General features: G+C 39.0%; 1 protein-coding gene across 2 annotated transcripts in view; it reads left to right on the top strand.

Moving 5' to 3' along the window:
• The first annotated feature begins 2,144 nt into the window (after positions 1 to 2,144).
• fancc (FA complementation group C) overlaps positions 2,145 to 26,825 on the top strand; it is a 33,185-nt gene continuing 8,504 nt past the window's right edge. Inside the window, exons 1-12 of one of the 2 annotated variants that reach the window (XM_080892968.1) lie at positions 2,145 to 2,290; positions 4,116 to 4,206; positions 4,436 to 4,666; positions 10,072 to 10,159; positions 10,295 to 10,389; positions 17,620 to 17,727; positions 17,826 to 17,884; positions 18,471 to 18,635; positions 18,925 to 19,078; positions 22,308 to 22,363; positions 22,471 to 22,570; positions 23,986 to 24,061. In XM_080892968.1, the coding sequence (XP_080749094.1) occupies positions 4,469 to 4,666; positions 10,072 to 10,159; positions 10,295 to 10,389; positions 17,620 to 17,727; positions 17,826 to 17,884; positions 18,471 to 18,635; positions 18,925 to 19,078; positions 22,308 to 22,363; positions 22,471 to 22,570; positions 23,986 to 24,061 (1,099 nt within the window). In that variant the 5' untranslated portion in view covers positions 2,145 to 2,290; positions 4,116 to 4,206; positions 4,436 to 4,468. The remainder of the gene's footprint in view (positions 2,291 to 4,115; positions 4,207 to 4,435; positions 4,667 to 10,071; positions 10,160 to 10,294; positions 10,390 to 17,619; positions 17,728 to 17,825; positions 17,885 to 18,470; positions 18,636 to 18,924; positions 19,079 to 22,307; positions 22,364 to 22,470; positions 22,571 to 23,985; positions 24,062 to 26,825) is intronic. The other variant, XM_080892969.1, reaches the window with a different exon arrangement.

Here is a 26,825-nt window from a genome sequence, read left to right as displayed (position 1 = left end):
ATGTTGGGATCCGTGCTTATGTACACAGACGTACATGCATGAACTCCCACAATGTATTACGTATGTTTAAACAACCGTTTCCTGGTGCAGAGTGCTAGGCTGCTCTGGGTCTGACTGGAGCCTCTGGGTGATTTGTCAGTTTGAGCTATGCAGATTAGAAACCCTTCACAGTTTTGGGTTTGGGTCCCAGAGTGTGTCCCTCTGGGACCCCTGAATTCCTGGCCATGCTACGCACTCTGCTTCACCTTGTGGACCCTTAACCCGAAGAAAATGTGTACACTCAGATGAGAACATAAGGCTATGCATGGAAAAGATGTATATTTTCATCATTAAACAAACGATTAGATTAAACAAATTATGACAAAATGACAGTGTGAAAACACAATAGATCACATGCAATTATAATTTATAACAAGTTGGAAATCACATGGAATTCATTAAGTTAAATCAAACAGCATGACCGCCAGGCTTTGTTTTTCATTTTTCACTTTTTGTTTTTATTGGTCTGTTCCCTTAAATACTATTGTGTCAAGACTTTAGCTTGTGTACTCACATCCTCTTAGTAATCAGTCAGCATCTCATCACTTTGGTCAGGATATAATGTTTAAAATTGCTCTGTAATTGTTCTATAAATAAATAAACAGCACAAGTAAGGCATTATTATGACAATAATCAGAGAACCAACCAAACCATAATGGTGTTATATTATGCAAGACTTTCAAACATTCCTAACATTTTTGCAGCCTCCTCTACTTCTTCAACAGAAGAAAAGGTCCTATTCTTTCTCTGACTACTGGTTCATTGTAAACTACTTACATTAACAAAATATCCAAATAAACCTTTATTTTACTATTTTCTTTACTTCTTCGTGAAGCACTGGTAACTCTTTATGCATACCACTTTAAACCTTCAAATTTCATGGTTGTTCGTTATACTCATACTCCATATCCCCTACAAGCTGCGCGCGTTCGCAATTACGCACTGCTGGCACGGTCTCTGCGCACAGAAAATCTGCTTTGCGCACAAAAAAATATCTAACCTGAATTGAAATTAAAATAAATACGTTAACAATTCTGTTTTCAGTATTAGTAAGTGACTGGTTGCTCCAGTATGGGATCAGAACGATGCCACCTTATCCCATAGTCCAGCCAATAATGCGATTCACATTCACATCTATGCAGCTAATCAACATCATTGACAGGCTATGACAGCGTCCTTATGTGCCAACGCCGGTGTTTTAGCTAGCAAAGCGGCTGATGTGGAGTGAAGCCACGTTAACGACAACGTGTACAACCATTGGAGATGCGATCAGGACAATTGATGGAAAAAGTGTGGACTTTATACCAGTTTTTTTTTTGTTGTTGTTCTCCTTTATCTCATAGTGGACAGAAATTATTTGTTGGAGTGGCACAAATAATTTGTGTGGCAAATTTGATGCAGAACACCTGATTGTTCTGTAAATAGTTTGAAATGTTTATTTTAAAAAAACAAAAAACGCCTTGGCTGCATTTTTAGGTAAACAGCTGCAAAAAACTTTGTTTTGAAGAAGTAACTATATAATTAATTGCCCAACATTGGTCATTATATACTGTATTTTGCAGACAGAGAGTTACAGGACTCTCTCCGAGACCACAGACTCATACTCATAATACAAGTCAGAGCTTTATAAAAAAAAAAGAAAAGAAAAGAAAAGAAAGTTGTGTTTTCAAAATTGGACTTCATGTTATTTTTACTTCCAATAGTGTTAACATACTGCACAGGTCATGAACAAGATTTTTTTTTTCATTCTAAGTGGGCTAAAGCAGTTAATTAAAAGAAGTCTAACATAAATGTGAAGGCTGTAATTTGGTTATATTAATAAACCATGTAACTTGGATGGATTCGATGCTGGCGTGACCACAGTGCACACGTCTAATGTTGCTTACAGTGGTCCAAGGGACCGCTCAGGGAGTTTGTGTGTTCGCTCAGACACGTGAAAAATTAGAGGGAACATTGCTCATACTTCAGTCTTTGCAGTGTGCCGAGGCCATTATCAGATAATATTTTAGCGTTCAGCCATATGACTCAATTTCCCACCTGGCAGTGCGGAGAGGAAGTTCGCGGGTGACGTCGAGCCCAGCCAATTGTCTTCTTCCATACGCGGAACCCCGGTTGAAGAGGGAAGTTCAGTTTGTTTTCATCGAGTCACAAATAGCTTTCCTTCTTCTCCGAAGTCATAAAGAATGATTGGATACAGTTGACTTCTGCTCCGTGGAGATTTTAGTCTAATGGCTATACGTCTCATTTACAGGCAAGTCGTAATTTGAAACTACAGGAGCAAATTGACGTGTAACTGTAGAGTGGTTTAGTTAATTAGCGAACAGCTGAAATACCAGGAGTTGCGGGCTACGAAGGAAGAAAATCAGCGCTGGGCTCATGCAGCAGTATGAAACCGATTGGCATAGGAGTTGTAATTCGAAGTTATTCTGCGTGTTAACACTGAAGTGACAATGTTTCAGCATGTGTACCTAAGTGCAGAGCGGCAGAAATACTGACATCATGTGGTGTGGCGTAGTTACTGCATTCAAGCCGTTGAGCTTCTGTGTTTGGAAACTGACAGGTACAGCTCAATTTGGGGGAGTACCTGCCTTTATTTTGTGTTTTACAATAAATTTAATGATTTTGGTGGTTTAATTATTATTATTATTAATAGATCACTTTGGGAAGTAGCGATGTGTTGCTGAAATTAAAATTAGATTAATGGATTGTCAGTACCAAACTCTCTTTGGTTTCCACTTAGTTTTCAGCTGCAAAAAAAGCATGGCCCTTTTGTAGAAATTCTTTGCGAATTACAGATGAATGAAGATGTTTTGCTAGCTAATATATTAAGTATGAGAATGCTTTGTTGCAACCCAACTAATAAGCCTTTTTGCACAGTTGAACATTTTGCAGTTGGTGAGGTGAAAGTAATAGCATATAATTCACATAATTTTCCACTTATTAAGTTACTCCATGGCCCTTGTTGCTTTGTCTACACTGGTTAAAATGAATAAATGCATTACTTTGTTATTCTAAACTCTTTAACAAGACTAATATTGTGACAGCCCTTCTCAGTTATTCCAAGTGTTTTTAAATATGACATACTTGAGCATACAGAAGTAAATTTGCCAGAAGTGATGTTTGACTGATTTGATTATACTGAAATAATGTCAACAATCTCATAATTGGAACAGCAAACGCAGAGTAACCCAAAGTCCACAAGCTTAGTTTAACAAATCTTCAAAGAAAATATTTGACCAGTCACATCTCGTTCCTGCTCCAAAATGTGTTCAGCCAACACCAGAGCTGCTGACGAGTGTGCTTGTGCATGTACATATTTCTTCTGACATGCATTTGGACCAACAACTTTGTGTGACCACAGTTTTTAGCATGTTCCTGTGCACAGGTAGCTGCCTGTGTGATAGAAATTGTGGGTGACATCATTACTTTTAGTTATTAAGCACGTAGTTCTTTTTCAATTCTACTGTACTGAAAAATGGAGCCCCTTAGACACAAGTCAACAAGGGGTGTTTGTTCCTAATTTGGTCTGGGTTTTTTCCTGCCTGAAAATGAGTATTTATATATTCACATCAGCGAGCCATAGGGGCTTTCCAGCAGAGATGATGGCAAGACATTAAACAAATCGTGTGTAACGACGTGATCATAAAACACAACTCTGTGGTGTCCCACGCAGACCCGTCATTATAGCAAAAAACAACAAATACACACACCATTCTCAGCAGGCTATTTACAGACACGAAACACATCCTCACACACACACACACACACACACACACACACACCCCACACACGTTTTTTCTCTCCCCGTCTTCATAAAAGGTGAAGAATGTGCTGTTTATTTTTCAGTAGGTTGTCATGAATGTGTGTGCAAGTAGGCCTGATCGCCGAGAGGTTATCATAATCGGATTTGCCTCAATTTATTTTCTGCTTGTTGTAAATTCAGCTTGTTATTGGATTATCCCCCTGTGCCACCTGTGCTACAAAGTTTTGGAACACATATTAAAGAAGAGCACAGCAATAACACTGGCAGATTGAAATTATTAACTGATATATTTGGATTAATGTTTTCAATACAGGGCAGCACGTTGGTGTGGTGGTTAGCACTGTTGCCTCACAGCAAGAAGGTTCTGGTTTCAAAGGAGTTTCTGTGTTCAACACTGTTTACAGGTTAAGTGTCTTGGGTGGCCCAGTTCCACAATACAAAACAGAATTGCTTTAAAACATTTAGAGATTCTGCTAATATGCTTTAAATCATTGCACAAGGTCAAGATCATAAATGTAAAAATAGTATATAAATGAAAGTACCAATAAAAATGATAAAGAACAAATTATAAGATACTCTCTGTGTAATATTTGGATTTTACCTTTTTTTTTTTGTTTATCTTTCCACTCTTAGCTCCTCAGTAAATTTTCATTGACCAGCAGCCAAATGTCTGAGCAGCAGCCACTGAGCCAGCCCCTGCAAACTGAAGAGCCATTGCTGAATGACCAGGAGATGCAGTTCTGGCTGGACAAAGCAGTGGCATGGGGCCAGGCTGACAGTCCGGACACGCAGAAAGACACCTGCCTACATATGAGCAGACTTAGGGATTTCCTCCACCAGCTTCTTACACAAGTGAACAGCATGGTAAGCACAAAAAGTGTACAGTGGGGCCCATGTAAACTTTGTCAAGCTGCAGGTATAAGCCTGAGGTGTATGTTTCTGACAAATGTGGATGGTCTTGTTCCTACACCAGACTTCTTAGATGCTTGTTCAGTCTGATTTAATGCTCTGTATATTTTAAGAGGTGTGCTTAATGGGCTCCAAACGCCTTATCTGATGAAATAGAACAGAACAATTAATCAGCTAGGTTGAACAGCCAAGCAGCCATCTGAATAACGAAGCGCTAAGTTAGTTTAAAAATCACGCCCCGTATGCGAGTTCACTCCCTTTTAGAGCCAGGGCATGAACATGAGTCCATCGTTAGGAGCCCGCTAACAGAAGCTGCTCTGTGCTGTGGACAGGCTGTGTATGTCTGGCTGGCAGCACTGCGATGTTGAGTTAGTCAGGTAATAGCCGCACTGGGACCTCCAGTGCTAACCTAATGTATCCCAGTATCAGGTTCAGCAAATTTGGGAAGGGGACAGGATGGCCGCTGTGAGATTTCGGTGTTTCTATATGGTTATTTTGCCTCGTTCCAGCTTTTTCTCCTCTCACGGGTTCTTGTGACCCGCTTTTCTTGCAAAAGGAGTCCTCTCATGAGTCATAGTGTCCTTTCAGGATCTAATTTGTGATGCTGTGTACTCCATATGTTTTACCGCAACACTTTGATAATAGTCAGAAACAGTCCCATGTCTGCCTGTCTTTCTTCTTCCCTGTTGGTTTTGGGGTTAGCCCCATATTTTTATAGATATTTTTCTCTGTCTTTCTTCTTTTCCGTTAACATTATTCTGGGTATATGTCATGCCGAGGTGTCAGTGTGTGTAGAATGATGGCACGGATTCAAAGAGAGAGAATGGTATAGCTTAATTGGCTTGAAATCCGTTTTACTGGCAGTTGGCTCATAAAAGACCAGCTGAGGATAGCCTGCTTCTTGGCAGCATTTTACATCCCTTGATGACTTAACAACTTTCTTGTGGCTTATGGTCTGAGATGAAAAATACTCCAAGTTATTGTTAATTTCCAGGTTTACACTTGATTAGAACAGTGGAGGATGTTGCCTTGCATAATGGAATAGTTGCATTTTAAGAGGTATGCGTTTTCACTTATCGAGATCTTGGATGAGAAGACCACTGCTGCTGTCATCTCTATCCATCTGGAGCTGCAGCCAGAAGACGGGTTAATTACCTTAACAGCTAGTGTGACTGTATCCATCACTGTGATGTTGCTATTTTGCTCCTACATTTTAGAAAGGATGAATGAGATTAATCAGCTGCTGAGCTGGGATTTGGGTGAATTTTGGAGGGTGCTCAGCTAGCTGCATTCCCCTATTTCTAATCTTTATGCCAAGCCGAATTTTGGCTCTAGCTTCATACAGTATATTCATTGTTTTATTTTATCCCTGAACAAGAAAATAAGCGATCATATTCACCTCAAATGTCAAGTGTTTAAATATGTGCACCTGCTATCTGTTGTACAAGTCCTCTTTTAAACATGCCTGCTACACTACAGATGCATTATTACATCACTCCTCAAAGGAGTTGATCAGAAAATCCTGGACCACTAAAGTAACATGAAGGGAGGATGTTGTTGGGTGTACTTGTAAACACAAGTATGTAATTTATCACAATATAAAATAATAGGTATCATATCTATGATATAGCAGCCACTCAGTGCATTTAGGAATGTAGGCATGGTCAAAGAGATGTGCTGAAGTCCAAACCTAGCAACAGATGTGTGGTGGATATTTTCTTGGCATTGTTATTTTATATATGTTATATATCGTTGCTGACCCTGTCCATCCCTTTATGGCCACAATGTACCCATCCTTTGAAGGGTGCTTTCTAGCCTGATTTTAAAAAGCTCAAATCACCTCAACCTGGTTTCTTGAACATGATGATGAGTTTATTGCACTCAAATAGTCTCTACAGTTACAGGATCTCAATTTAATGGAGCACTTTTGGAAACAGGAGACTTTCATTATGAATGTGTAGCCAAAAAATCTGTGTTAATAGCTGTATGCTACCATGTTCAATCTCTGAAACACCTTGCTGAGTCTCATAATGGAGTTCTGAATGCATAAACAGGTTCAATCTGGTTCTAGCAAGGTGAACTTAATAAAGTGCCTGGTGAGTGTATATTTATGTGATCAACATAGCAACTTTGGTATTTATTGTCAAGGCTATTGCGACTGTGGATCAATGATGTCAGGGACAAAAGTGTTACCTCACTTCTCTATAAACTTGTCCCATTGGCTGTTTCGCTTGTACATAATCAGTCACTTCTGTCTGAGATGTCTGTCCCTAATCAAAACAAGACACATGGATGCAAACCCACTTCACAATTAGGGACATGGTTGACAAGGCTTTGATGCTGATTCTTGCTTTGGTAGTCTTAGATAATTACTTTGTTCACGATGGCTTATTCTTGTGGGAATTCAGTCAGTGCAGTCACAGAGTATGGTGCTGTTTCTATTGTAAATGAGCATTCCTTTTTAGTTGCACCAGCAGCATGCAAAGGCTCATGCATATGCCCACAGACAACATTTGCCATGGGTTGTTGAGCTGATGGTAAGGCTAAGTGTGTGTGAGAGGCTGAGTTTCACATGGCGTTGCTGGTTTTGTTAGGCATAGTTGGGGTTTTATAGAAACTCTGATTGGCCTATTATCATCATGCTTCCCATTAATGTTGATCTCATCCCCTTGAATGAGTCAACTCGGTCTCCTTGACAGTCTGGTGATCCTTTTAAACGCATCAGCCTGATGCTGCCTCATTTTTTTCCTCCCCCCACCTGCTTTGAAACTTCTGCATTTGTTTTCTGATTGATTCTGGTGGAAAGAGCACTATTGATGCATAATGGCTTCGAAAGAAACGTTCATTTTCTCTTTTTTTACTGCTTACTGTTCACTGTAAAATAATATGCAGCAGTATTAGTAACTGCTCTTATGTGCTGTTGATTTAAAAAAACAACAACAAAAAAAAAACAGGGTGGTGTGTTTTTTAAATGTGCAGATTTATTTTTCTTAAAATACCAAGATAGTTTTTTGTTCCTATTTGTTTTCTTTTGGGTCGTATATCACCAGCTGCTTTTCCCCCCTCCTCACATAGCATTGCTGTTTGTTGGAAGATTTCAAAGTAGCTCCCTATTAACTTAATTCATTGGAGGCTGCACTCGGCTCTCACTTTCAGACATGGCTGGTTTTTTCATGTTGTTTTGTACGCTAAGAAACGTAAACCTTCTTCTTCTTCTTAATAATCCACAGCATGTCTCTTGTCCTGTCTTCCTCCCCTCACCCCAACTGGTCGCGGCATATGGCTGCCCCCTTGAGGCGGCCGTTGTTTTGATTTGGTGCTATAAATACAATTGAATTGAATTCTTGATATCGTAATATCACACTTTTTTAGTCATGTAAACATTTGTACACATTCACACCAGTGTGTGAATGTGTGTGTGAATGAGTGAATGACTGAATGTAGTGTAAAGCTCTTTGGGGTCCTTAGGGACTAAGTAAAGCACTTTACAAGTACAGGCCAGTTACCATTTATTGCGGACAGTGTGATATGGCATAACCCTAGTTGTGGCTGTATCTGATGCACACATTGACCCGGCATGTCCCAGGCATGTTCAATAGGAGACTTTGCTCTACAAGGTTAGTCAATGACTTTAGAATAAACAGATTTTCAACAGCGGATTTCTTTGAACTCTAAAAATAATTCACCAGAGAAAAAATGATGTAGACCTCACATGCAACAACCTACCGCAAAGTGAACTTGGGCCGGATTTATATCACAAGACAAAACAAAAAAGCGGGTAATTGTTAATTGGACAATTGGAACAATAATCACTTTGTTCCAATTGTCTTTTTTCCTGTAAAAGCTGGAAACTAAAGTCATGCAAAAAACAGAAAGTAGAATTTCTCGAGTGCACCTTGTGTCTACCACCATCTGTACTTCTGTTTGATTGTCTATTGCATTTCCACACACATTTTTACTCAGAGTTTTAGATTTGAACAGAACCCTAGTAAACATCTCTAACTGCCTGTTGATCTGTTTTCCAGATTAATTGTTTGTCATTCAGCTTCTCCAATAAACAAATTATTTCAGCCCTACATGGGAGTGAAGTAAGAGCAATTGTCTTTGATTAGGCAACAGCACGCTGCTTCAATTACATCTGGCATATGTCAGAATCACTGTGTGGGATTTTTCTGCTGTAAAGACTTGCTGTAGAGTTAAATTAGCCCAGAGGTTAAATGTATGATATAGTCTGTTAATATGGGCTGAATAATAAGAAATTTTGCACATGCACGTAAACATGATTCCTGCTCACATGTGCAGACATGCTTGTAAATTTAAGTCATGCGTCATCTCTTTGATCTGTTTTCTGCATGTCGCAGTGCGGGCAATCATGTTGATGTAGTAAACCCATAAAATAATAAGTTAAAACAGCAAAAGAAGCGTACACCTGTTTATTTATATGTATTTTCTTTTCCAAATCTAAGCTCAAAGCCTCAGTCTCCAGTTTGAATGAAAATTCTGCCTTTTGCTAGCAAAGGTAAAACTAGAATGAATTAAATTTGTGACAGATATATTTATATTTTGCTAAACTATAAGTTAGGTCTGGATATTGTTAAAGAGCCATTTGTAGAAGTTGTAAAACTAGTTCTGGCCTTAAAAGATAAGTACTGGGACAAGCTCTGCTTTATTATTGTTCATATGAGGGTATCGGCAGTGTTTTTTGATATTCCATTAAATGAAAATGGATAGAAATTAAAGTTATAAGAAGTCAAGTGTAAAAGTCATTCCAGTTCAAAAGCAGCATCTGCTGTTGCTCCAAACATCTCTGGATGTTTTAATTGGCTGTGAGGTGAACTATATCACATGGTCTGTTATTCTGAGCTGGATAAACAAGCACACACATGAGTACTTAAACCCTTACAGGTATCGCACCCTTGACCAGAGCCCTGTTTTGCAATGTGTTCTGTTTTCTGTATCTATCACTGTTGAGTCTATGGAAGGAGTTGTGACATGACCATAACAAAGGAAACAAGGTGATGCGTGAGCAGTATACTGTACAGCTGTTGATGTGTCTGTTACTCAGCTCAGTTCTAATTAGGAAGGATTGTGATTATAAGATTCTTCTAATGTTTAATGTTATGACAAAGTGTTGCTAGGTTAAAAGGATAAATGAAACAGGTGACGAGGTGCAAACATCTGTAATACAGTGAAACAATGAAAAGATATTTCCTTTGTTGTCCTTCTTCCATTTGTGTCATATTTCCATCCTATTAGAAACATATTTCTGCATGTACCTTCCCAGAAGTAAGAGAGTATTGAAAATGAAAAACACGTACAGTATAAAGTCTTTTTTTTCTCTCCCTCTTTCTGCCTCTAAGAGCTCAACAACAGAAACCATGAAGAGGCTGCCCTTCTTAGGCCAGCTTTTGGGTCAGCTGTGCTGGAATCCTTATGTCACCGTGTGTGGTGAGTGGAGCTTCTGGACAACTTTCACTCAATCGCTAGTGGGTTTCACAGCCCCAAAACAGATAAAAGTAATAATGGTGGTAATCATTCTCGCATGGTGTATAATGCGTTATGTGGTGGTGTATTTTTTTGCAGATACAAGCAGAGGGCTGCTGCTTGGGTGTCTTTGGGGACTGTACTCAGAGCGTCCAAGCAATGCTGTGGAGAAAAAAGCCAACCAGTGGATACGGGTACGCACTTAGCATTTTAAATCTTTATCAGTGGCTCATTCAGGTTACTAATAAAAGTTGGTCTGACTTTTGATATATTTTGAAGATGGTCACAGTTTTGTATATGGCTCAGTGCTTTTTTTCAGTATATCTGTGACTGTTTATGTCATATAAGTTTAGTGATTATCAGTGATAATTGCAGCATATTCACTAAGACCTGGTGACCTGATATATTTTATTGTGAGAATGTCAGAAAAAGACACAAAATATATTACACAAAGGGGAACAAAGATGGTTTCACTTGAATATGCAGTGAAGATGTAATTCGTGTCTGAAGCCAAAATTCTCAAGTTCACTTCACAAGTTGACTTAATATAGAAACTTGTGGCATGTACTATATGTGTTATAGTTCTACTGTGAGTAGATATCTATCACAAAAAAGGAATCCTGGAAAAAATAGAGGCGAAAGGAACTATAAAATTCTGATATTGTACTAGTTGTTTTTATGCCTTTATAACATTTAGGCATTTTCCTTCCTATTGCCATCATATTAAAACCTGGTGTGTTTGCTATTCATGTTCTAATTCGTTCTGGACCGAGTTGACATACAGATTATTTGGCTGTTACAGATCATTCTTTTAGCAAATACTCATAAAAGAATCTCTCTTTGACTGCCTTCGGGCTGCTGAAGAGATTTTCAGTCTAATATACTTTTAATAGGAGTTTGATGGCCAGCTCTCTCTTTCCTCTTCAATTGAACATGGATGATGAATGTCGTAGATTGGATCTCTGTTTGCCTAAGCTTTTGTGCCCCAAACTGTAAAACATATTTTGAAAGCAAATCAAAATGGACTGTTTTACTGCCTCTTGTCACCAGAGGAGGATCAGCCTTCATATTATAGTTAGCGGATCCTGTTAACTGTGTGTTCTCAGGGCGCACATACAAAGGAGGGAACGGGAACAGAGGGAAGAAAAGATTCTGTGGTGTTCAACTTTGAGAGGGTTCACACAGATGGCTTATGATAAACAATGTGGAACATTCACATTTTTGCCAGATTATCTGTGTGTTAGTATTACTTGGATTAATTTCTCATCTAATAAAACATCCTTTTAATTGGAACAGTGTCTTGGAAGTAAACTTTAAATTTTTCCAGAGGGTCTTTGACCTGCAAGAGGAGAAGCAGAGTGCATGTGTGCATTGTGGTTGTGTACATAGGTGTACGTGAACTATACTAAGATATGAAGATTAATATTACTTTCTCAAATAACAATAAGACTCGTTTATGATTAGATAGGAGAGATGACCTGTCCTGGGTGTAGCTCACCTCTAGCCTGATGACAGCTGGAGTAGGCCCCAGCTCCCTCATGACTTTGAGCCAGTTTAGATAAGGGGTTAATAAAAATGGATAGATGGTGAAGATATAACCGCTCAGTTACAGTTACAACAGTTGTAACTTAAAGAATGAACTGGTGCCGTCTACACGAACAGCTAGAAAAACCTATTTATTTATTCATTTATTTACTATCACCCTATCACACATGCATATGTCAGTGTATTGTGCATTGTAAAAAAATCAGATTACACTGGAGGAGTGGAGGACAGAAAGTGGCAGGCCTAAAAAACTTTCTGTAGCAGATGAACAGTATCTAAAAAGTCATGTTTTTAAGAAAGGTGAAAAAACTCAGCTAGCAAAGACCTGACACAAAGGACCCCAACTGAAGAGTGTTAGTGGATGGCTGGCTGTCAAGAAGCCATTCTTGAGGTAGTTGAAATCATTGTCATTATGTACGAAGGAGGTCAGGAGAGAGGTTCAGTGGTTTACAGCCATCTGTAAAACATGGTGGAGGCTTTTCCTAGTAAAGTAATATAAATTAGGGGTGGCTACAGATTTTTTCCCATACTGTAAATAAAACCATAAATTAATCTAGAGACAACTTGGTTAGTTTTTCCAGTTTTTCCATTGTATTTTCAAAGTAATGTAATGCTTGTTCATGATGGTTTGGTAGTAGCTGCACTGACAGCCAGTGCTGGGTTCACTGAGGTCATTTCTAGAAAAATGGTTCACATGTATTGTGTACTGTGTAGCACTTGAAAGTACAATAACATAACATAACCACCTCTGTAGCTGCTCCTCATTGTCCTTCTCTTGTCCTCAAAAGGAGCTTCCATTTACCGCAAAAGACGGGAATAACGGGAAGAACAAAAAAACCTTTTCACCGCAACTCGGCCCATCTGGGAGAACAGGGCAGATGTATGGTTTTAGGCCAGAAATGGTCTGTCTCCGTGTCTCTCCCCGTGTCTGTGTTGTGTTGGGCTGACTGTCCTGGAATGCAGAAAGCAGCCTGTTTTCTGTTAGCCCTGTCTGATCTTGCTCCCCAACATTGTTTTCTTGCTGCCTCTGTAATAAGCTGAGTTTCTGATGCTAAGTGGCACCTAATTTATTTTTTTTTAAATTTAATTATTTTTTGTGCATGTTTGTGCATGCACATTTGAGTATTTGCACTAATATGTGTGTTTTGCCTGCCTGCTACTGTGTGTAATGTTAGTAGCCATATATTTCTATTTTTATTATTAAAAAAATGATAGTACTTAAGAGTACTCAGCCTTTTCTCCCATGTGTCTTTGCCTCACCCCTCCCTGTCTGCCTCTTTTCCCCACATCTGAGTGTTCTGACTGGGTTTGAAGAATTCCTGTTATAGCTGTAGGCTATGTCAGATAGTCATTAACTCAATTGGTCTGTTTCTCGACATCCTGTACTTGCAGAGAGACCACACAGTGCTGCACTACCATGGCATGAGCTTTGAGGAGATGACAGATAAGCAGAGCATGAGAGTATAATATTAGAGGGACAGAAGATGAACCGTTTGATATCTTAATCTTTGATGTCTATCTTTAGTGACTCAAACAGAGTGAACCACAGCTTGGCCCTGGAGCCACAGTGGCTACTTCACTTTTAAAACATATTTCTTATTATTGGCTAACACTGGCTCCTTTTATGTGTTTTTATTTGAAGATGAAAGTAGCTTTGTCTCCATTTATCTGATTCTTTTTGGGTGTCATTGCCCGATTGACTGAGATTCTCTTTTCCATTTCTTCCTTTTATTTATGAGGAAGAGTTTTTCATCGTTTCATCGCTTGTTTGTTTTCTACTTGATACACAAACAACATATCTAAGCGTTAAAGACTGTGACTTTTAAATGGCCACCAACAGACACATGCATTCTCATGTCAGAATTAATAATTATAGAATTAATAGAAATAACTATGAGTAGGGCTTGCAAGAATACTGGGCATGTAAAATGAATATGCACCTGACACTTTATTAGGTACACCCATTCAGCTACTTATTAACAGAAATATCTCGTCAGTTAATCACATATCAACTCAATTGCTTTAGGCATGTAGACCACCTGCTGAAGTTCAAACTCAGTGTCAGAAAAGGGAAGAAAGGTTGATTTAAAGCCTCTTTTCCATTAGTACCTACTTGGTTTGACCAATTTTCTATTATAATCGAGTACCACCTAATGTACGTTGTCGTTGTCATAGCAGTGCTGCATAGCATGGCAATCGGTGGCATGCAGTGTGACAACGTCACATTTTAGTGCCTGCTCGCATCGCTTGGAACAACAGCCGAGCAGGTAACCTAATGGAAAACCCTGGAAACCTTGGCGATCCATGGTGAGTCAATCAGAGGAGTTACTAATGGAAATGGGGCTCTTGAAGTCGGATGGGCTGGTTTGAGTATTTCAGACACTGCTAATCATCTGGGACTTCCCTGCACAACCATCTGTAGGGTTTAGAGAAAATGTTTATTTAAAAAAAAAAAAAAACTATACAAAAAACTAGGGACAAGTATCTTGTTGATGTCAGAGGAAATTAACCAGACTGCTTCAATCCAGTAGGAAGGCAACAGCAACTCACCACTCAACATTTCTTATAACCAATGTGGGCAGAAGAGCATCTCTAAACGCACAGCACATCAAACCTTGAAGCAGATTAGCTACAGCAGCAGAAGACCGCACCGGGTGCCACTCCTTTTAGCTAAGAGCAAGAAACGCAGGCTACAGTTCACACTGGCTTATCAAAACCGAACAGCAGAAGATTGGAAAAACATTGCCTGGTCTGATGAGTCTTAATTTTTGTTTAGAAATTCTGCCTTATTGAACATAACTGAGTGTACTGTACTCAAATGGCCTCCATTACATCCCAAACTCAGTCCAATAAAGCACATTTGGGATGAAGCGGAAGGGTGGGTGGATTTATAATTACAATTACTTTGTCATACTTTTCCCTTAAAGTCAAAAGTTAAAATTTAGAATAAAGGAATATAATTAATGTTATTTTGTCTACTTGCTAACGATTTTGTTTTTCTTTTCCTATTATAGCATAAATCATGACCAATGTGTCAACAAAAGGGAAGCTCAGTCTAAAAAAGAAGCAGTGCATTGAAAAGAATCAAAAAGCTAAAACTATATCATAAAAGTTGCTGAATTTAAAAGGGGTGTTTCTTGTAAAACTTTTATTTTCAATCTGAGTTGGCTTCATGACACAAATGATTTTCTTTCAAAAATCAATGTCTTAAAATGTCCATATACACAAGGTTTATGGGGTCAAAAGTGACACATTTGGCCATTTTGGTGGAAAACTTAAATTGCTCTTGCTTCTTTCCTGTAGCTGTCTTTGTGCCAGGTTTGAGGGCAGTTGCTTCTCTCTTTATTATTTTCTATAATGAGCCTTTTTTGCACTCTTATCCTTCATTTCGTCTTCTTTTTTTGTCTTTGCTGTTTTGACCATCTGAGGTTATACTTCAGTCTTTCTTTGGTTTTGGGAGAATTCAGTCATGGCTTAGTAATTGTTAACAGACACCCATCAAAAACAACCCAAGCCTTTGCGTTGTGCATTTTTCTACATCCTCTGTTTTAATTTTAGATTTATGGAGGGATAATTTCTATGGCAGCAATGGCAGTCAATGTCCCCAAAGCCAACTTAGTTGCTTATGACTTTTAAACTGCAGCCATCGCAGTGCATTCCAGTGTCCCTCTGATATTTCTTCTAACCAGCCTCCCTTCCCTCTCATTCCCCAGCCTCACTGTGCCTCCTTACCAAGGGTGGGATAAGATTGATCGGTTTTTTTTATGCACTCAATGTGCAGAGTTTGAGGGCTCTCAGATGGTAGTTATTGGGTTGTTTTTTGCGACTATGTGGAGGGTAAGCATCTTAGCGTGTTGTAGGGCTTTGCCAAAGAAACCACACATCCTCACCAACAACGCTGCAGCATCCCTACATTGGTTTCTGTTTTTCTGCTTCACTTGAGTTCTTTTCTTTATAAATTGTGCTCCAAAGTCTCCTTTTCTCCTTATCTATTGTTAAGCGCACACTGTTTGTAGTTTTAGGGGATTGGTTCTTTGTGGTATAGATGTTTCTCTGTTTTTACTGCAGCTCTATGTCTAGTGAAGATGTGAGGCTTTGGCTGTTTCTGTTGGATCTCACTTTCCAGCCTGCAACAGTATGTCAAATCTGTGGTTGAGTTGAGGGGATTTCTAAAGTTTAAATCAATCTCTAATTTCATGTTATGGATCTTTGAGTTTTCAAGCACTTCTGAAGGAATTCTGAAGAATATTTTTGTCAAAAATTCAGCGTATCATTCACGAGACCACTGAATGCTGTGTGGCATCACTTTTGGTTTTTAAATGCCAACACTGAAAGTAAAAACAAGGCGATATGTCTCAACGCTTCTTCTGCTGTGACATATTTATTAAATATTTTGAGAAATCGTACATCTTGGCAGTTTTGCTGTTTTATTGAAAGCGGTTTGAGAGTTACTCATGTAGCATTGTGTCTTACACTATGAGCATTGTGTTCCCTCCTGTTGTTCCTTGATTACGACCAGCATTTTTTTGAAGACCAGAATCAGCTGAGTTTATTAGTCTAGTTTATCAGTGTATGATGAGGCCCCTTTTAAAAAATTCTCGTAAAACACCAAGGCCCTCTGTAAGAAGGAATGTTCATCTCTGAAGTTGCTCATATGCTGTCCATACAGTCTCACTTACTGGAATACCCTTTCTCCACTCATGTGTTTCAAATGATGTGATGCCAGTAGAGTCATCCTATATTCCAGTAACTAATTAGCTTTGATGTTATGGATCTTAGGGTTTGGAAAATTGTATCAAAGTCTTGTTATATTGTGATGCACGTACAGTCAAAAGAAAAAAAAATCACTGGACTCTGCAGTCCTGTGAAAAACTAAGTACACCCTTTGATTCATGAGCTTGCAGAACAAGCTTTACCAGCAAAATCTTGAAGTAATCATTTCTCTGGGACTTTATCAGTCTCTCACATCATTGTGGAAGAATTTTGACCCACTCTTCTTTACAGCATTTCTTTAATTCATTGAGGTTTGTGGGCATTTGTGTATGCACAGCTCTCATAAGATCCCACCATTGCATTTCAATTGGATTGAGGTCTGGGCTTTGACTGGGCCACTGCAAAACCTTGATTCTTTTCTTTTTCAGTCATTCTGTTGTCCATTTGTTTCAAGTGTTTTGTCTCATCATCTTGTTCCATCTTGTTCCATTACCCAGTTTGGGCCAAGCTTTAGCTGTTGTACAGACTGCCTGTGATTCTTGAATACTTTGGTATACAGGGGGAATTCATGGTTGACTTGATGCAAGGTGCCCAGGTTCTGTGGCTGCAAAACAAGCCCAGATCACCTGTCCATCACTGTATTTCACAGTTAATATAACAGATTTAGGCTGAAATGTGATGTTTTTTGTTAACATCTTTATTTTTTGTCTCATATACAAAGGACATTGTTCCAGATGGCTTGTGGTTTGTTCAGGTGAAATTTTGCAAACCTAAATGGTGCCATCTTTTTAGAGGCGTAAGGCTTTCTTCTGGTAGCAGTTCTAAACCAGCCATGCTTGTTCAGGCTTTTTGTGATTGTCCTTTCATAAGCTTTAACATTTACATTCTAACTAAGGCTAGTAGAGCCTGAGCTCAAGCTCTTACACTTTTTGGGAACTTTCCAGAGTATTGAGCAGTGGGTTGGCAAGGATGTCCGTTCCCGAGAAGATTCTGTAAACACACATTTGAATGGTGCAGACCACCAAACCAATCTTTTATTAGCAGCACCTGATTGCTACTTGCGTTCTTAATTCCTATAGAAGCCATAAGGGTGTTTCTTTTCCACATGGCTGTATGCATACAGTACATATATTTTTCTTCACATTGTGTTTTCTGGCCTTCCACAGAAAGTATTGTGTCAGCTTTCCACAGAAGAAGATGAAACTGCAGCACAAGCGTTAATGAAGTGTACGGGTGTACCAGCTAAAGAGTACCACCTTAAAGTCCTGAGAAAGGTATTATTGCTTTGTTTCTGTTGGTATCATTCATTACATACAAAGATATTGAATTTAACATGCTTTATATGTAAACTGTGCTTTGACCGGCTTTTCAGAAGGTGGCGCTGCTGCAGGAAAACGTTGGACAAAGCTGCACATTATTTAACAGTCAGAGGTAAATGTGAAAAATAAATAAATAAAATATGTAGACCAGCTGGATAAGTGCCATTCATATTTCATCAGTGGGTTGTTTTGTTTCTTAACGAAAATGTTGTAAAATGGTGAAAAAATTAATCATCATAGTTTATATAAAACCTTCTTGAAACTATCTTTAATAAAGGCTAATAAAAGTATTTATTAGCATTTATATACAGCAGAGAAAATAACAAATCCTCACAGTTTAGATCCAGGGATGGTGATGTAATCAGTCATTTAACATCATATTAGCTAACTCTTTGACTAACTGCTGCCACTCTAGAGGACACTAATAGATAACTTTTGTCAAAGTTGTTAGTATTAGCTTGTAGAATGGTTAGTATAATTATGTGTGCACTTAAAATCACATTTGAATCCAACACACTGTGAATTTTTAAATAATAGGATGTGTGGAAAGGAGGACTGAAAATAAAACTTGAGCCTGGATGGATTTCTGTCTTTTCTATGATAATAGCAGAGTTGTTTATGTTTAACTTGAGGTAAAGTACTGTGTTTCATTGTTCTGGTAACAGTGACAATAAAGATCTATCTTATCTTCCATGTAGGTGTTCATGTGACAGGATTGTGGATATATCAGAGGCATGCATCCCCATTGTCACTTGTCCCGAGGCATCTTCTCTCATTAGTCTATTGCTACAGCGGCCGGTGGCTTGTGTCACAGAAGGTCTCAGTGAAGACTTTCTGAATGCTTTGACCTCTGCTTACTCAAGGTAGTAAAGTATTAAGGGTTTGAAGCTGAATATTTTATGACCTAGTCCATTATCACATTGTATTTACTGTACTATATTGAGCATTTTAATTGTTGTATTTTATAGATTGGAGCATTACATAGGCAAACAAAGGGCGATTTCTTGGCTCATATAGTTGAGATGTAGAAAGGATTTTCCCAAATGTAACCCGGAATTTTATCTGATTGTGATATACATGCATCTACAATATACACAATATTCACAGCTGGGAATATACATCCAGTGATGTAAGTTATTCTTCTTTTCCCAGGCAGGGTTTGGCATTGGAGGAGCAGGCCTTGGTATCTCTGTGGTATCACAGCTTTTCCAGCCTGGAAGAAGCAGTCCTCAGTCTGTTGCAGTCTGTTATAACTACAGGGTTAACACCACAGAAGCTAGAGCAACAAGTAGCACAGTCACTGCTGGTGGGTAAACGTTTGTTTTCTAGTTATTTTCTACCTTAATTCTGCAGTGTACAAAACGTCATCAAAAAATACCCATGATTCTCTATCAAAGCCTGAGTTTGAAACCCAGACAATCAGTTATATTGTAAACTTTGAACATTTGAAAATTAGGAGCTGATTTAAAATACATTTGAAACAGTTACATCTAAATCGTACCTGACACGATTGTTGACTAGTCTGCTGGGCTATAGATCAAGTCTCATCTTTTTTCCCCCATCATTTACATTTTATAGCAACAATTTGGCAATACTATTGTAGTTCATGACAGTCACAGAAGTGCCAAAAAGTTTTTAAAAAGTATACGTGCTGTATCTGAAGAGCCGAACTTATGATGAAATACGAGTATCTAAGGATATTGTTGTTTTATGTTGACAGAGTTGGAGAGAATGTGCAGAATGTTGTCCTGTTGTACTGTGAGATTTTCTGCAGTTTTACTGCTGCATGAATTGGCCTCATTTATTCATATATTGGTGATATACTGCTGCTGTTAAATTAGTTTGTTATGCACAAACTTTGACTCATCTGCCCTGAATTACAGGGGCTCGCATGAGAAATCATTGCACACTCCTTATGTGTTAAGCTGCAGTTTTAGCTGCTTCTAATATAGGCCTTGCTGCAAAATTTTGCTGATTATAATATGCATAATTCTGGGAAACATTCCTTTGCTTTTTTTGGTGACTCTTTATGGACTGTTCTTGCCCGGCTAACACCAGTTGGCTTTGCGCTGCATGGGTCTCACATAATTTGGCAAGCTCTTAACCCCATCTCACATCATTTGGCCTGTGCTACACAGCCTTTGCTGTGCCGGGTAAGTACGGAGCTCTCTGTCGCTCGAGTTCTTGGCCACTCCTAAGTTCATATAACTTAAGATCATGTCCAGTCAGAGGTGATTTTGATTTATAAATTGTTATGACTGGTTGATGAAAATGACGTCCTCGTTGCTGCAAAGTGCTCACAAAGTAAAAGCAGTGAGTGGTGTTCTTTTTTTTGGGAGGAGGGGCAACAGAGGCTGCTTTTTTTTTATCCCACATTTAAAACTTGTTTGCCAAATTAGTGAAGCCTCAGTGAGATGTAAGGACAACAATAATAATTAAGTGTGTCACTGAAACAAGACAATTCGAGAAAGCTGTGAAAAAACACTGAAATTAGATACAACAGTGCCAACCCGAATCTGGATGTGTGTCTAAAGCAGACATTTTTTACACATTGTTTGTGCCAAACATCTGTACACAACAATAAAATACTTGTGTGCGCGTTATGAATGGCATCCTATTTACCTAGCCCTTTGATTGCACTCCGAGTGGAAGTTATAAATGTCAGTGAAACTCGGAAACAAAATTTGACCTGTCATCTTGCTCCAGTTAACTTGGATAAAGTTTGTCAGTTGTGTCACTCTTGTTTTCACAGAGTGATGGTCTACTTGAGCTGTGTATATAACAAGGTAGCAAAGCACACGTTCTCAGTTTTAGATAGGGACATGCTTGTTTGCATGCACTGATACTGCATGCACAAAAATGTGCGTGTCTGCTAACTTCTGGGTTAGATTCCTGCTTCTTCCTCTTTAGTTTGCAGGGACTGCTTTGATGGAAAGTTTTATAAACAGTTGAACTAACTTTGTATATAAGGGATGTAATTTTTGCCTGTTTATTTCTCTGCTCCGGATTTACAATGGCATGTTTGTATGTTTGGGAACCCCTGGACAGATTATTCATGTATATGTTAATGTCTGTTTGCTAAAGGGGTTGTACTTTACAAGGTGTGCCTCCACTTTTGGTAGAGCTGTACGATCTCTGATTTTCATCACCTTACACACAAATAGATACATTCAGATTCGTGTTTCGTGCATGTTGAGTATACAATGTGTAATATTCTGTCGGGATACAAATAACGTGAGACATAAAAGCACACTGGATTGCGTCTCTCCTCAACTCTTTTGCTCACTTGTTTAGACTACATTCAAAAATGGGAACCATGGAATTACTCTTACATTCCTCATTTCGGCTTGTCCCACCCCCATGTGATCCAGTGAGAAGCGCAGGCCCAATAACAATAAACACTCACTTCCTGGGTCTGACTGCCAAAAACAGAATGTTTGTTGTGTGCTGTAATTGACCCTCCTTGAAGTGTTAGTGGTAAGGTATGGAGGAAGACGCTAAAAAAGTCCCATCTGTTTTTACTAAGGCGGAAACCATGACAGTTCACATGCATGCATGCATGTTGGCATGCAACCCACATAATATGCAGATGTACACTGTTATACATAAACTCTATGGAATTCCATACCCGTGCAAACAGGCTGGTTAATGGTGTCTTCTGAACTGAGAGGAGAGAAAAGAAACACACATGTTATAAAACTAAGAATAAAATCACTTTGTTACAAGATGTTGTAATTACACCACATAAACACTTGGCGGTGCTGTTTATTTCTGTGAATGTAATTGGTCTCATAATTTGGCGCTTTGTGTGGTTAAAAGTCTGCCTAAACTGGTGGAAATGCAATTTAGCGCCCTATTTATATAATCAAGTTCTAACCTATTAGTGTTTTAATTCAAACAGTGAACGGTGAGCTACATTTTTTTTAAAATACTGACACAAGTGGTAGCTCTAAATTGGCTATGTGTAAATTAAATAAGTTAAAAGGCTTACTCCTATCTGCATCCCTTCTGTATCATTCCACTAGCACATTATTTTGCAGGAATAAAGCCATTTCTCCCCCATAGTGAAGTGCTTGTCCTTATATAAGATGGGTGTTGGGTTGGAGGATAATTAGGGACTAGAAAATATGAACAGTGCAGCTGTTAAATTTTTGTGCTGGGGCGTTTAAGAATGTGTTAAATCCAAAACACATGATGAGTGCATTTAAGGAGGAGATGAGAAAGTAATTGTGTGTGGGGGTGTTTGTGTGTACGTGAAGGAAGGGCTGACAGAGTGGTAAACTGAGTGTTTAATGAGGAGAGAGTGAGAACAAGGATAACTGAGGCTTAAAAGCAGAATGTTTCTGGGTGATTCAACAGTGACACCTTCTGGTCAGTATTCTGGACAAACATTCAAAGTGGTTTAATGGGAGCAGGTATTTATTGTCAGTAATTTCTGTATGGATTGGATTGGTAGGGTTTTTTATTTTTTTTATTTTTTTTATTTTTTTAGCATTTGTGAAGTATTTAAATTTTTGTGTGTTTCTGTGTTTCAGCCTAAAGCTTGTGCTCAGCACTGCTCAATATTCTTGGTTGTAAATGACATCTTTAGGTGAGTTCTGGCTGAAATATGTTATGTTTGTGTAGAAAGTCAGTATATATTTCTGGTGCTTACTGAATATTACAGTGATATGCTGTTACTGAACGTGTACTTTGCAGGTCCATCCTTAAGCAAGCCGAAGGAAATGAGTCTGTTAAGACTCTGGTCCAAACCTTTACCAAGTGTTTCCTGAGGGAACTGGCACTGCTGAAGCCTCAGGTCAGCTACAATAAATGCATACATGTTTGTTTCTTGCAGCACTGCAAACAGTCATTTGACTAATAGATTATTTCAGTCTATTCATCTCTAGTTTCTGAAAACATTTTGACAAAGGCTTGGATTCGCAAAGTTGCATCTGAACAAACCACAACACTTGCAACACTGCAACAATGTCCTTTGGACATTTGAGACCAACATCGAGATATTTGGCCATAATGCACAAAAAACAAACAAACACAGCAGATCAGCACAAAACCTCATACCAAGTACGGTGATGGAGAGGTGATGATATGGGCTTGCAACAGGACAGGGATCTCAGTCACAGCGGAAAATCTGCAATGGAAGGGAAAAGAAGAGAGTCCAGGTGCTGCTCAAAGTCCAGTCAAATTGTGACAGGACCTTAAGAGAGTTTTGCATAAATTATTTGCCACAAACTTCACTCAGTTAAAGCATTGTCATAAAAAGAACTAAATTTCTCCATGACAATGTGAGAGCCTGTTAAAGTCATACAGAAAATGATCACTTCAGCTTATTGCTGCTAAAGGTGATTCTACAAGCTACTGAATCACAGTTTTTCAGCAGGCCGTATGGAGTCCTGTGAAAACTTTCTCTTTCACAGGATTGTAAGTGTCGAGCAGATTTTCTCCAGTGATTCTTATCTAGCGTGGAAACTAAAGAAAGGGTACTTTTAAACCTGAGGGTTATACACAAACACAGCAGTCGACAAGCAATTACCTCTAGAGCTGCAGGAAAAATCACTTACTTGATGAATCCTCCACTTTATTATCACTTGAACTCCAGCTGGGAACCTGCTGCTCACACCTAACACAGCACATTTCACACCCCTGCATCATAGACAATGAATTCACATCATCAGTTTGCAGGTAATAACTCTGTACAGATAAATGTGGAAACCACTGTGAGCTCTTACACTTCTGTGTCACTGTGTACTTTCCAACTTTTGCTAAAACTCTCAGCCCTCAGCTGACACATGTTCTCTGTCACTGTTTGGGGAGCATTCATCCAAACAGTTTGTGGGACTGTAAGGAATAATCTGGCACTTACATGTCAGCCATTCCAGAAAACAGATGTGTTACTATGTAGGGATGATGTATTATCTGCTATGCAGCTTTGTGAGTAGAGCATTTCCTTTCTTTTCACCTCTATTAACCACTAGATGGCAGTGCTATAGTGCATTTACAGTGGCCTCGATTTTAATGGCTGTAGTCACCCTGCACAAAACGCTACCTATTACACGCTACATTACACATTAGCACCAACTGTATCACTGTTACACAGCCTCCCATTCAAAATGCCATTTTTCAGGCTTTCAGAGCACACTGATGCATGAGTTGAAGGAAACTGTGATTTACATTGATGAAGCTGAGGTAAAAATGTGCTTTGTGTTGTTTCAGACAAGCATATCTGTGAAAGCCTTCTTCCCACAGTCGCCTTCAAGTCTGCTGGTTCCCCTCTTGACGATGCCATCAGGTCAGTGTGCAGACACACATGTTGTGTGCGTCATCGTCTGCTTTTGGATGTTTCACTCTGACACTATGCACAAAACCCATCACTGTGAAGAAGACCGTGATTAGTTACGCTTTATCACTGTGTAAACAGTTTTCCTGCAGCAGAATGAACGGTCTTTTGTGCGTCTTGTTCTTGCTAATCAATAGTAGTTAGTTTATAACTATGAAGCCTTTTATGTCAGACATGAAAAATGGTGATTTGAAAAGAAACGGAGGCTTAGGTGTCAGTGCCTGTGTTATTGGGATAGCTGTTTTCCTGTTTTTTATAAAAATGAACAAATGAAAATATGGGTCATCATACATAAACACACAAAGCATTTTTATTTGTCTTATCAAAAAGGATCAGTATTATCTATGCTGGATGTGTATCACTGTGCTAACAGTTTTTGTGTTTGGGAATCTTTACAATTAAAGAGATGCACAGTAGGTGAGTGCAGGAGCAAAACGGAGCAGTAAGCTTATCAGTGTGTGCCCAGACTGGCCTGTAGGCAGGAATGATTTACATGAATGGAGCCATTTAGGGACACGCTGGAGCCCAGCCAGAACTCAGAGTTAATTATTACTGTGTGTGTGTGTGTGTGTGTGTGTGTGTGTGTGTGTGTGTGTGTGTGTGTGTGTGTGTGTGCGCGTGTGCGTGTGCGTGTGCGTGTGTGTGTGTGTGGTGAAGGGCAATTTTTCACCAGGGACTGAATAGAAATGGTACTGAGAAAAGTAGAAGATTTGAGGATTTATTATGATTCGTGCCCTCTCTGAAAAAGCCACGAATTACATTTTAGCATTGCATTGTTAAAACACAGCCTTGGGAAAAAACTTGGATCACGCTGACAAGTATTTGAAATATTTATTCAAGTTTGTTTGTCAACCTCAGGTGTCATTTGGACTGCGTTTCTGTGAAAAAATTTGGTTTGCGGTGGGAAATCTATTTTTTACAATGCAATGTGAAAAAACTATTTTAACAGCAGTTAAAATGAATCCTGAAAAGCACAAGAAAGTAATCACAGTTGGGCCATTTCTGCTTTGAAATTACACTCATTGGCCACTTTTCAGGTACACCTGTTCAGCTGTTTGGTATTGGTATGCAGTTAGAAATGGTCAAAACAACCTGTTGAAGTTCAAAACAAGCGTCGGAATGGGGAAGAAAAGTGATTTAGGGCAGCGGTCCCCAACCTTTTTTGCACCATGGACCGGTTTATGTCTGACAATATTTTCATGGACCGGCCTTTAAGGTGTCACAGATAAATACAACAAAATAAAACCAGTACCGGTACCAAAAAAAAGAAGATTTATTGATAACACACGGGAAAAGACTCAGGGAAACAGAGTTAAGGATAAAAATAACAATAAAAAACGATTAAAAACCCTGAAAACCATAAATTTCACACCCGAGCCTCAACTCTCGTGGCCCGGTACCAAACGACTCACGGACCGGTACCGGTCCGGGGGTTGGGGACCGCTGATTTAAGGGACTCTGGATGTCATATGGATTTCAGAAAATGTTCCAATGAGATTTTCCCACACAACCATCTCCGGAGTTTACAGAGATTGGTCCAAAAAAGAGAAAATACCAAGTGAGCAGCAACTCTCTGGGTGAAAACGCCTGTTGATGCCAGGAGTCAGAGGATAATTGCCAGACTGCTTTGAGCAGATAGGAAAGTAACAGTAACTGAAATAACCACTCCTTACAACCAAAGTATCTGTGAACACACAAAACATCAAACCTTTAAGCAGATGAGCTACAGCAACAGAGGACCACACTGGGTCCTATTCCTGCCAGCTAAGAAAAGGAAACTGAGGGTACAGTTCACACAGGCTCACCAAAATTAGATAACAGAAGTCTGTAAAAATGTTGCCTGCTCTAATGAGTCTTGATATCTTCTGATGACTGCTTCCAACAGGGTAATGTAGGGTAATGTGAACGGTTGTTTTGTTTTGTTTTTAAACATGACTGTGAGTGCACTGTACTCTTCCACAGTCACCAAATCTCAATTCAGTAGAGCACCTTTTGTTAGTTTCCATGAGTTGTGAGCTCGAGTTTTTACTTTTGTAATTTCAGTAGTTTTGTTTTCTGATCCTTGTGTTGGATACCTCTTGTATTATCTGTGTCTCTACTTTAGTTATTGATGACTTTAGATTTATTAGTTACCTTCCTGCTCCTTTCCTTACCTCAGGCCTGTGATTCTTTGTGTTTCTGTAAAGAGCTCAGCAATAAAGCTCCCTTTGTGAGATTACTTTTGGTCTCTGGAGTCTTGCATCTGGGTCCACTCCCTGTCTACCACACATCCGAACCGTGACACCTGTGGGATGTGGTAGAAAGGGAGAGAACCATCTGTGATTTGAAGCGAAAAATCTGCAGCTATTGTGTGATGCGATCATGTCAATATGGACCAAAATTTCTGAGCGATGTTTGCAGCACCTTGCTGTATCTGTAACACAGAGAATGAAGGCAGTTCTCAGCTCAACACTAGCAAGGTGTACCTAACAGAGTGTCCAGTGAGTGTAAATGTGCAAGATATTTGGAGGATTGTTTATGTATTTTACTAATAAAAAGCTTAACTATTATCTTAGCTAAATATAATTATATTATCTATTTTAATATATGTGAACATGCTTTTTTTCTGGTAATATGATAAGATTTAAAGATTTAACAAATCTAAAACGAGGCTGTCAAAGGCATACAAATATTTATTGGTTTTGGTCCTCTTATCCGTCTATTTCAAACTAAGGGA

The sequence above is a fragment of the Rhamphochromis sp. 'chilingali' genome (assembly GCF_963969265.1).
Source record: "Rhamphochromis sp. 'chilingali' genome assembly, chromosome: 10".
NCBI classification, from domain to species: domain Eukaryota; kingdom Metazoa; phylum Chordata; class Actinopteri; order Cichliformes; family Cichlidae; genus Rhamphochromis; species Rhamphochromis sp. 'chilingali'.
Note: the sequence above shows the minus strand (reverse complement) of the source record. Positions and strands in the feature narration are given on the sequence as shown.